This window comes from Phocoena sinus, chromosome 2 (genome assembly GCF_008692025.1).
Source record: "Phocoena sinus isolate mPhoSin1 chromosome 2, mPhoSin1.pri, whole genome shotgun sequence".
Lineage (NCBI taxonomy): Eukaryota > Metazoa > Chordata > Mammalia > Artiodactyla > Phocoenidae > Phocoena > Phocoena sinus.
In genome coordinates this window covers 75741980-75754336 of record NC_045764.1, presented here as the reverse complement: position 1 = coordinate 75754336, position 12357 = coordinate 75741980, and the positions used below count along the sequence as shown (strand labels likewise).

At 45.9% G+C, this 12357-nt stretch overlaps 1 protein-coding gene across 3 annotated transcripts in view; it reads right to left on the bottom strand.

The window, feature by feature from the left end:
• Positions 1-42: 42 nt before the first annotated feature.
• MYO1E (myosin IE) overlaps positions 43-12357 on the bottom strand; it is a 204334-nt gene continuing 192019 nt past the window's right edge. For all 3 annotated transcript variants that reach the window (XR_004348446.1, XM_032622613.1, XM_032622614.1), the window contains 2 exons: positions 5775-5944; positions 43-1134 (listed from right to left, as the gene is read on the bottom strand). Coding sequence is in view for 2 of the 3 variants with exons in the window: in XM_032622613.1 (XP_032478504.1) it covers positions 1058-1134; positions 5775-5944 (247 nt within the window). In the remaining variant the exon portion in view is untranslated. The remainder of the gene's footprint in view (positions 1135-5774; positions 5945-12357) is intronic.

Below are 12357 nucleotides of genomic sequence, written 5' to 3'. Positions count from 1 at the left end.
CCTTCTCTTGTGGCAGTGGACACAATCCAAGCCGGACAGACGTCATGAAAGAACAAGGTGGTTCACTGATTCCTTTATTTATTTAGGAGGTAGGGGGAGGAGACACAGGGTTGGGGGCCAGCAGGGGAAAATTACCTACAGGAGAGGGTTGGGAAGGGTTTGCAGGGATTGAGCTAGAAAGCAGTAACACTGATTCTATAGTTGGAAAGGAGTAGTGCACAACTGTAAGTACCTGGTGTGAGTCTTGTAATGAATTCTATCTTATGGATAAGTACAGTGGAATACTACTTAGTACATTCATACATGTTTCTATCATCTTGAGATTTTTTATATATACAGTATATGATCTGTTTTTATAAATGTACAGCTCGAAAAAAAGAGATCCTTCTTGTAATAGGTACAGCATTAAACACAAAAACCAACATGGGCCAGCCACATTCCAACTGAAGACCCAGAGAAAGCCTGGCCGACAGCCCAGCCTCAGCCCCTGCAGCCCAGCACAGCGTAAACCAGCACCCACTGCACCTGTGGGCTCAGCCGGCCCTTGACATTTGCACGGGAAGTGCCTGCTCACGCCAAGCCCCACCTGCAGAGAGTGGGTCTTCCCTGAGGGAAGGTGGCCGAGGAATGTGTACATCAGGTAATGAAAAGAGGGGTGAAGAAATGTGCTCTTCAACTAAAGGCACTTGTCAGTGGCCGCGTACAGCCATTCCCTGGGCCTGGTGAGTGAGCAGGTGCTATTTTGTTAGAGTCAGCAAGGTCTGAGTGGACCTCACCTGTCCTCTCACCAGGTTTAAATAGAATAAATAAATCTGAGTGGGTGCTTGGTTTGCCCTCTGGGGTTCCTATGAATAGGCTACCTTTTAGGATCATTTATGGAGTGACACTCCCTGTCCCCAGCCCAGCTTTTGGAAGTCCTCCACGGGCAAGATGCCAGAATAGCTCCAGGCCTTGCAGAAGCAATTGCTCGCTATGGATCAGAAGGAGAGCCCCCAAATGTCCCCTCCCCTGTCTGTGCCTGAAGTTCCTTCGTCCTGTGCATCAGAGTCTGTGCGCCTCAGATCTTGGTCACGTAGTTGTTGGGGAACAGGCCCTGCTTGCCTCGTAGCCGCCCGGTCCACCAGCCAGAAGGATCTGCAAGGACACAGATGGTGGAGGTGACGGTGAGCAAGGCTTTCTGCCCAGGCCAGATGCACTCTGCTCGTGTGGGTGCATCCCATGGGCAAAGGGGATGTTCTTTCCCTTCTTAATTTTAATGAAAATTAGACATACAGATGTGCCACTCAGGCCCTGTTCCAGAAGAACCCGCTGCCCAGATGTGAGGTTTTGCTGCCAGTCTCCAGCTCTCGGCCCTGTGGGATCTGCCTTGCCTTTGAGACATTGCTTCTCTCGGGGCCTAAGCCTTCCAGCCTCCCCTGTGAGCAGTCCCAGCTCTGGAGCAGCTGCTGGGCCGGCGGACTGTGAGGTCGCCTTGTGGTCAGATGGCTCTAATCCTGCTTCCCCCCTTTTCTTTCACAGTGGCTATTCCCCCACTGCATCTTTCACACTCCTCATTCCACCTCACAGCCTTTCTGGAAGAAGTGATCTGCAACACTTCACCGTAATTACTTCCCAGCTTAATCCCAGTCCCTTCAGCAGTAATTTGCTATGTATTTTTCTGTGATGATAAACACACACATTCATTTTAAACAGGCCATTCTATACCTTACTGTTCTGCATCTTGCTTTTCAATACTCAATAATCTTTCCATGACTAATTTTTTAAACAGTTGCACTGCATACCAAATTTTATATAACATTCCCTTATTGACGGACATTTGTTCCCCAATTTTTCATTGTTAATGCAAAAAATATCTTTATGCCCACGTGCAAGTAGTTCTATAGGATAGACTCGTGGATCAAAGAATAATCACCTTCTAGTATCCTTTGTAAGAAAAGCTAATTTATTTTTTGTAATAGGTAATACTTTCATGTGTACTTGCAAAAGTACAAAAGGATAAACAGTGAAAACAGCTACCCAGATCCCTTCGTTGAGGGCAAGCAGTATTATCTATTTCTTGCACTTTCTTCCAGAGATGTTTCATGTCTATAAAGGCATTTATTCAGACAAACAAACAAAAAAACCTCTTTTGTACACAAGTGATAGCATACTACATGTTCTGTACTTTTTAAACCTTAATAACACATACTACAGATCATTTCATATCTGTATATAAAGAGCTTCTGTATTCTATAGCTGCTTATATTCCACTGTTCTATAGCTGCTTATATTCCACTGTTCATATCATTTGCCTATTTTTATATTGGTTGCTGGTCTCTTATCTTGTTGATTAGGAGTTCTTTATATACTAGTGAATCTGTCACATGAGTTACAAATAGCCCTCTTCCAATTTTTTTTTTTTTTTTTTTTTTTGCGGTACACAGGCTTCTCACTGCTGTGGCCTCTCCCGTTGTGGAGCACAGGCTCCGGACGCACAGGCTCAGCAGCTCCGCAGCATGTGGGATCCTCCCGGACTGGGGCACGAACCCGTGTCCCCTGCATCAGCAGGCGGACTCTCAACCACTGCGCCACCAGGGAAGCCCTCCCTCTTCCAATTTTAATTAAATTTTTATGACATTTTAATATTTGAGCAGTTGAATCGGATGATGATTTTCCAGCTTCTTAGTTTTCAATCACTTTTAGAAATCCTTTCCCACACAGACAGTATTAAAAAAGAAAACTTTTTCTATACTTCTAGGACTTTTATGTTTCTTTTACGCATGTAAGTATTAATTTATTTGGGACTTATCTTGGGGGAAGGGGTTAATCTATAAATCCAAAGTAATCATTTTGATATGGGGATTTTACAGTTTTGATAAATACTGTTAAATTTCCTTCCCAAAAGTCTATTCCAGCAGTAAATAGTGAAAGGAGGTACCTATTTCCCTGACTAACCAAAGATATTACACTCTACACTTTATTTGCAATGACAAAATCCAGAAAGTTCTGAAAATTAAGTTTTCTGTAACTCATTTCATGGGAGAACTTGACCTGAACTGACATGGGCTTGTTTATGATGTCTCTTTCCACTGCATGCTTAGGTTCCACAGCAGAAATACTGAGGCTGATCTAAGCTGTTTGCCTGGGACCCACAAGGGGTGTTACATACTATAAAAAAGCTCCCATCTCTGATTTCTGAAACTCAGTTAGCTCGAAGGATTTGGATTAGGGAATGTGAACTCTCACTTTTTTTTTTTTTTCTTTTTTGGCCTCATCCTGCAGCTTACAGGATCTTAGTTCCCAGACCAGGGATTGAACCTGGGGTCCGGGCAGTGAAAGTGCCGACTCCTAACCACTGGACCGCCAGGGAAGTCCCTCTCATATTTTAATCTTTGCTGATATCACAGGTGAAATGCTTTGCTTTGCACTTCTCTGATGGTTAAGGAGGGAGGCTCTGCTGTGCACTGATTGCCTCAATAGCCTTTGTCCACTTTTGGGCTGGATTATTTGTATTATTTACATGGAAGAGCTATTTATATATGTAAAACATTTTTGCCTAGTCTGTTTTCCATAATTTAACTTTGTTCCTCGTGCTATTCACCATATAGGTTTTAATTTAGCCTTTTTTTTTTTTTTTTGCAGTACGCGGGCCTCTCACTGTTGTGGCCTCTCCCATTGTGGAGCGCAGGCTCAGCGGCCATGGCTCACAGGCCCAGCCACTCCGCGGCACGTGGGATCTTCCCGGACCGGGGCACGAACCCATGTCCTCTGCATCGGCAGGTGGACTCTCAACCACTGCGCCACCAGGGAAGCCCAATTTAGCCTTTTTATGAGGTTAAATCCCGTATGGTTTTTGAGTTTGACATCTTCCATAGGAAGATTTTTCTCACCCAGAGATTAATATAATATTCTAGGTTTCCTTCTAAGACTTTCGTAATTTAATTATATAGTTTTAGATCTTTAATTTATCTGATATTTATTTTGTGTATGAGGCAGAGATCAAACTTTATTTTCTTTTCAAAATGGAAAGTAATTGTCTATCCTTTCCCCTGATTTCAAATGCCACATTTATCATCTATTAAATACCTATGCACACAAGGGTCTGCTTCTGAATGCTATTCTATCCTTTGTATCTATATGTCAATTCCTGCACTCACACCACACTGTTTAAATTACAGCAATAATTTATAGCATGTTTGGATAACTTTTAGGACTCTACATTTTACACAAATATATGTTTTAATTATATCCAGTACATGTTATGTCTAGAAAATTTTGAAAATATTGAGGTGAAAAGGAAGTAATACTTAAAGTTCAACACTTAAGGAGACCACTTCAACATTTTCTATTTTTAAAAATGTCTTTTTAGAAAACATTTTTCTATTCCCTGTTTTATATTTTTACAAAAATGAGACTAGTCCATAGTCGCTAACCTAACTTTTTCCTTTTCTCCATGAACATTTTTCCATTTCAATAATGTATATACTTTTGCATCGTTATCTTTAACATAAAAATTTTTGCATCAAAGTTCACTGAATGGATATAGCAAAGCTTATTAAACTAATCCCCATCACTGGATATTAGGTCATTTTCCATATTTTTGCTGAACAAAGCTGGCAATAAAAATCCTGTTTGTATTACTAAGAGTCTATTTCAATACTTTTTTTATTCCAACTTAAAATATTAACACCTGTAGAAACCCAGATGGCTAAAGGAGATAAAAAGAGCACCCAGAGAACATTTAGAAGGAGGTTGGTCTGGGGACCTGGAATTCTCCTGGGAGTGAGCCCAGGTGATTCCTAGAACTGCCCTTGGCTACCCCTTCCCGAAAGCTAGCCCTGCCATGGACCACTGTCCACTCAGGTTGTCCTTGCTCTGCTCATACACCTTGGATGGCTCTACTCCCTCTTGACAACTTGTCTTGAGCCTGACACCCAGGGCCTCTAGGACCAGGCCACTCTGGCTTCACCTCATCCCCCATGACATCTCCTCAGGGGTTCTGCACCTGGGTTGAGTGTCGGCTCATTTTCCTAAAAGGACCCACTCTTTCTGGCCTCCATGGCTCCTCTCTCTGTCAGTCTTCCCATCCCTCACCGCAAATGCCATGTCATTCATGGGGCTTTTTCTAACATCCTAAATTAAGAGTTATCTTTGTTTTTTATAATTCCATAAGGAATTATGTGTGCTTATATGTATATTATATTCTAACTTATCTTTACCAAATTAATAAAGTATTCAGCCAAGCCCACAGACCACTTTTATAATAGATGTTACAAGTTGTCTCCCTGGCTTCCATTCCATCTACCTTCATTAGGAGGAGGCTATGAAATCTGGGTGGGAGAGGCCTAACTCCCGTTACCTCGGGCAGACCCTGCCAGGTCTGACCCACTTGGGGTACAGCCTTTGCCTTGCTACAGAGATTGATTCAGGGATGGCCACATGACCAATTTGGTCCAATCTGAGGGATAGCTGGGACTTTTGTCCAATGGCTAAGAGAAGTTTCAGAGGTAAAGCGGATTTCAGAGATGGTTTGATCTGCTGGCCTGGAACTGATGCAGCCTTTTTGCTACCATGAGGAAAAACAGCCTGAGGAGGGAACAGATACAAAGAAGAGGGCAGAGCTGAAAGAAGTATTTTTTAAAAATGAAGCTGGAGTCTTGATCAGCCTGAAACCTGACCTACCTCTGCAAGTTTCAGTGAGAGGAGCCCATAAATTCCTTTCACATTTATACTAGTTTTTATAGAAATATAACCATATGCTTTTTGGAGGCTGTCCCAGCCAGCCATGCACTTACCTTCTTTGATAATATCGATAATGTCATTGGCATTGAAGCTGAGTTCGTCTGTGTCCTGAGCATCATAGGCATACAGAGCCTTGCACTGTGGCACCTGAGGCTTGGGCTTGGGCTGGGGCTTGGGTCTGCCCCCTGCTGGGGGAGGCCGGCTGGTTGTTTGTCTCCGGACCCTGTGGAAAGAGTGGAGGCAGGTGAGAAGGGACCCAACAGGAGGCAGCAGCACCACACGGTAGTTTGGAGCATGGGGCCAGCACTGGCCAGCTCAAGTTCAAGTCCAGCCCTATCCTTAGATGGACATGTCACTTCCTAAACTTTCTCGGAGAGTAAAGCACCCTCCCCGACAAGGTCATTGCAAAAGCATGTAGCTAGCTCTTCATAAACATTAGCCTCTGTTGCTGTGTCCCAGCATAGAAGGAAATGTGAAAAAGACACATATTCCTACCAAAGTTTATAAAACATGTTTATACATCTAAATGATAATAAAACAAATAGTCATGTACCTATCCCCCTCCCTCAACTGTGGAAACAGAACTTTGCCATAGAAGCCTGCAGGTGCCTCTCCTCAACTGAAATCCCTCCCAGAATGAACCCCTAGCTTGCATTTTGTATTAATAATTCTGCTTTGCGTTGTAGTTTTACCACGCACATAAGTATCCCTAAACGATACCTGTAGTTTGTCTGTTTTTTTTTTTTTTTTTTTTTTTTAGATGCTGGGGGTAGGAGTTTATTAATTTATTTATTTTTGCTGTGTTGGGTCTTTGTTTCTGTGCGAGGGCTTTCTCCAGTTGCGGCAAGTGGGGGCCAGTCTTCATCGCGGTGCGCGGGCCTCTCACTATCGCGGCCTCTTGTTGCGGAGCACGGGCTCCAGACGCGCAGGCTCAGTTTTTGTGGCTCACGGGCCTAGTTGCTCCACGGCATGTGGGATCCTCCCAGACCAGGGCTCGAACCCGTGTCCCCTGCATTAGCAGGCAGATTCTCAACCACTGCGCCACCAGGGAAGCCCCAGTTTGTCTGTTTTTTAACTATATGAAATGAATCACATGCTACTATCACTTGCTCCATTTTTTTTTCCAGCCGCACTGCGTGTCTCTTGGGATCTTAGTCCCCTGACTAGGGATTGAACCCGGGCCACGACACTGAAAGCACTGAGTCCTAACCACTGGACTGCCAGGGAATCCCCTCACTCGCTCCGTTTTTGAGATGAACACTGTTGATGCATGTAGTTTGATTCATTCATTCTCATTGCTTTATACTTACTATTCCATTGCATGAATATGTCACAATTTACTTATCCATTCCATTGTTGATGGTCATTTGGGACGATTCCAATTTCATTACAAAAAAATGCTGCCATGAATGTTCTTGTGCAAAAGTTTATCCAAAGTAATCTCTCAACATCAGCACCATGGACACTTTGGGCGGACAGATAATCCTTTGCTGCGGAGGCTGTCCTGTGCACCGTAGGGTGGTAAGCAACATCCCTCGCCTTTACCCCTGGGAGGCCAGTAGCACCTCCTCTCCCTGGTCATGATCATCAAAAATATCTCCAACTTGAGACCCTAATCCAGGTCTTCTAGCTTTAAATGTATTCTTTCTACAACCTGTGTAGCCTCCAGTCACCATTCATACATACGTTGTCTCAAAGGCGTGTAACTCTAGGTTGGTCCTAGTTTAGTGAGATCTTTAAACATATCTGGAACAACCATTTATTAAATATGTTCATGAAAAGCATTCAGAGAATGCATTTAGGAAATAGAAATATAGCAAACAGTCCCCCTCCCCCTTAGCTTAAGGACTAACCAAAGTGAAGCCTACATTCATTCGCTTACGAAAGAAACTTAAGATTTCTTCTAAGAGGGCCTGGGCTGAACTCAACGTTGTGGGGCTGGCTGTTAGGTCTGGCTGGGCCTGTTAACACCTGTGGGAGGAGGGAGGAAAAGGGGAGGGTATTTCCTGGGGCTTGAGCTCTGGAAGGAAAAAACACACCCAGTTTTGAGCTGTGCTCTAAAGAGGCCAGAGCCTCACTGTCCTTGCTGAGCTCCTGTGACAGTAGATGCTGCTGGCTGCTGATGAGCAAGTTGGATCACGAGGGGTTGGCTGGGGGTGAGGGGTTACTGGCTGCTAGCTGTCCCCAGCAGGTGTGGGGGGTTCCCTGAGTAGGAGGGAGCAAACCCCAAGGTAACTCAGGCTCCACTCTTCTCAGATCAACCCCATCCCCACCTTCCCACCCCCACCAGACACTTTCTTTCATCGAAGAGGAAAGGCATTGTATAGTTCATTAGCATGACATCATTTCCTTCCTAGTCTATTGGAAATCCCCATTCCCTGCTTGGGAAGTGCTTGCTTCTCTGAAAGCTGGCTGGACAAGCAGGTTTTTAGTTAAGCAACCTATACATTAGGGATGTGTCAGCATTTGGTTAATAAGAGCCATTAGCCTGGATACCAGAAGTCATCTATTTCCCAGTAACAAGGAATGGAGGAGGGGCTGGGGCTGTGGTGTGTGCATTAGAACACCCTGGGAGGGAGGAAGCCTCCACTCTGGCAGTTCCAGGGAACAGGGTTGGGACGATACGTGCACATATGCACACGTGTGTGTGCAGGCTTACGTGTGTGCACACACATACTCTCACCAAATAGTCATAGATGAAGAGTTGGCCTCTCTTATGTCCAGGGGAGAATACAGGTTGATGGGGTGTCTGGAGCCCAAGGGTATTGGGAGTTGTTAGGTGCATTCTTCGGGCAGGGGGGCCTCTTAGCATGGAGGCAAAGCTGGATGACCCTCTGAAAACAAGGGCCATCCTGCCTGCAGCCTTCCTGGGAGTCTCCCCGCTTGCTCCTCTGCCCATCTGCCTCCATCTTTGATGGAGGTCACCCAGTTCCTCCCCCTTCATGTCTTTCCTGCCTTCCTTTCGAGGAAAGGAAGCAACGAAAGCAACTAAAGTTGCTTCCTTTCGAGGCTCCCTGAACATCACCCCAGCTCAGCATTTATTAGTTTACCTCACCCTCCACTGAAAATCCTTCTAACAGCTTCTCTCTGCTCTTGGCCTACAAAGTCCCTGTCAGGTGTGGCACTGCTGGCTCCCAGCCTCCCATCCTGCTGCAGGCCACACTGGCATCTTCCTACCTCTCTTCATGGAAGTCTGACCCCTGGTTGGGGTTAGGACCCTTGTCCACATACTCCTAGCCTACGTCATATTTGCTGGTGACAAATATACTTTCCCCCTAAGATCAGGAACAAAACACAGGTGTTAGCTCACCACTTCTGTTCAATACCCACTGGAAGCTCTAGCCAGAGCCATTAGTCAAGAAAAATAAAAGTCATACAGATTAGAAAAGAAGTGAAAATACCTCTATTTGCAGATGAGATGATCTTGCACATAGAAAATCCTAAGGAATACACTAAAAAAAAAAACTATTAGAATAAAAAGATTCAGCAAGATTACAGAACACGAGATCAATATATAAAAATTATCTGGGGACTTCCCTGGTGGCACGGTGGTTAAGAATCCTCCTGCCAATGCAGGGTACACGGGTTCGATCCCTGGTCCGAGAAGATCCCACATGCTGAGGAGAAACTAAGCCCGTGCACCACAACTACTGAGCCCACACGCCACAACTACTGAAGTCCACGTGCTCTAGGGCCCACATGCCACAACTACTGAGCCTGTGTGCTGCAACTACTGAAGCCTGCGCGCCTAGAGCCCATGCTCCGCAACAAAGAGAAGCCAGTGCAATGAGAAGCCCGCGCACCACAACCAAGAGTAGCCTCCACTTGCTGCGACTAGAGAAAGCCCATGTGCAACAACGAAGACCCAACACAGCCAAAATATAAATAATAAAAAAATAATCAGCTCTATGTCTATGCACTAGCAATGAACAATTCAGAAATGCAATTGAGAAAACAATTTCATTTACGATACACAAAGAGAATATAATACTTAGGAGTAAAGTTAACAAAAGAAGGATGATCCTATTTATATGAAATGTCCGGAAAAGGCTTATCTATACTGACAGAAAGTCGATTAGTGGTTGCCTAGGGCTGGGGGCTGGGGGAATGACTGCTATGGGGAAGAAGGGTTCTTTTTGGGATAACGAAAATCTTCCTAAGTTAGATTATGATGATGGTTGCACAACTCTGTGACTATACTAAAAGCTGTCGAATTGTACTTTTTTTTGGCCATGCCACGAGGCACGTGGGATCTTAGTTCCCCAACACGGGATCAAACTCGTGCCCCCTGCAGTGGAAGTGCAGGGCCTTAACCACTGGACAGCGAGGGAAGTCCCTGTTCAACTGTATTGTACTTTGAATGGGTTGATTTTATGGTATGTGAATTATATCTCAAAAAAGCTGCTTTAAAAAAAAGAAAGTAAATCGCATGGGCCTCTTTGGGCTCTGAAGTGCACTCCTGATACCCAGAGTGAGCTCAGCCAGCTTCTATGCAAGCAGCTGCTGAGTGTCCCACCCAGGATCCGGGACATAGTGGAGGAGAGGATGGAGGTGAGGGGACCGTTTAAACACCTGTGTGAACACAGCCGCTTCACGGTCTTTGATCCTAAGGCATCAGAGCCTACTTCCTCAGTAAAACCAATCAAAGTAAAACCTCAGGGATTACTGGGGGATTTGGGTTCCCATGTACAGTAAACCCTTGGCAACAGTTGGCTTGATTGTCCCTGGACAACTGCTACCATGCAGTGTAAAGTCATCTGGTCATTTATCCCTTGGCTGAATGGGGCTCACAGCGCTCCACAGTTGGGAGAGGGGAGATTCCAGGTAGCTTTGAGATGGGGCGTTGTTTGCTGGGGAGCAGAGTGTGGACTGGGGGACTGTGTTTGATGGGGAATGGACGTGGAGGTGGAGAACAGCTCTGCATTTTGCATCAGGAAGGGAGCTGCTTAGGCAATCCTGAGGTAACCACTGTCTGGCTTTTTCCTTTTTAAATGTCCTCTGTAACCAGGAAAGGGTACAGCTGCTCCAGTAGGGCAGCACCTTCGCAAAGTGAGCCAGTTACAGCAAAGTCCTCCTCCTCACTGGTCACTCCTGCCTCATTCTCACATCTAAGCATGTCCTCACTCTTCTTGTGAGTGTTGACAGATGGGGCGTGGTCTGGGAACCCCCGCCTGGAGCTCGGCAAGGTACTGTGCTGGGCATTTTCAGATGTTGCCTCATTTAATCGCACAACAATTCCCGCGAAATGACTGACCTAGGTTCCTGGAATTTCTCGCTGGCTTCATCGGTGGATGGCACGATGCATACGCAGCAGGCTCCCAGAGCTCCAGCCACACTGACCTTTCTGGCCCCATGGTCTGGCCATGGTCCCCACCCCCTGACCACCGCGGCTAACTCCTGCTCAGCCTTTGGGTCTTGTTTCACCCCGGGCAGCATCCTCTGGTAGCCTGCACCTGCTAAGAGCAGGGGGTCAATGCAGTGGGACAGGGGCCTGTACCAGCTGACTCCCTGGCAGGGCAGTAGATTCCATGCGGGCAGCTGTTCTCACCACTGTAGAGACCCTGGACCTGGCGCCAGGCCCAGGAAGACTGTGTGGCCTCAATCTGCATGTTCTGAGGGAGTAGCAGAAGGGACAGTGGCTTAAGAGTCAGAGTCAGTGCACTGGGTTTGAGGCCCAGTTCTGACACCGGCTGGCATGTGACTCGGGGCCATCACGTCACCTCTTTAGGGATCAGTGTCTTCATGGGGTAAAAAGAGGGAATTCCGGCAACGGCCCAGGCCCTTCTTCTAATTCTAAGAAGGCTTTACAGAGTGCTCTCAACAAGATCCCTACGGTCAGATGTACATTGGGACACAGGAAGCCTGCCCCGATGGGGCGATCACTCTCTCCATTCACCATACTGTGGATCTGGAAAGCACCACAGGAATCGGTCTGCGAGAACAGCCATTTTCCCAGCTCTGTTCGACAGACTCAGCCTTCCTTCAACCCAGACAATCCCCTTCCACCACTAGGTGGCGATCCTGTGCAGTCAATAATGAGGAGAGAGGATGGCTTTCTACCAGCTGCCAGAAATTATCAAGGTCGTTTAGGTGCTGGTTGACTCCACTTACAGCCATGAAAAAGGGATTGAGATTTTCTTAGACAGCAAACAAGATCCCCGTGCCCAGGGAGCAGGAACTGGCTCAGCCCAGCCTGTGAGAGAGGGTTGTTACGCTTTCAGGAGTTTTGTGGTCAGTTGTTAAACAGAGTCATTATTAAAGATGAAACTGAACACATTTAACTGAATATATTAAAAGCAAAGGCAACAAATACTCATAATCTGACCCTACCTAATTATCTTACCACATTTTACATCTCTCCATGCTCTTGAAGTTATTAACATCTGCTGCCTACCTGTGGTGGGAACACAGTAGGACAGTGGGAGACCGTACATCTCCCCCCAGCTCTGGGACCAGGGGTAGTCACCCTGGTAGCTTGAAATCGGCCACAGTGAGCAGAAACTGACAAATGTTACAGCTCCCGCCTTTTCATCCCCAGAGAGCTAGCCGTTCACAAGCACACCACTTGCTGTCCCTCCACCACCCTCATGATAACTCACTTTCACTCATCTAAAAGTGCTTTGCCTAGATTTATTT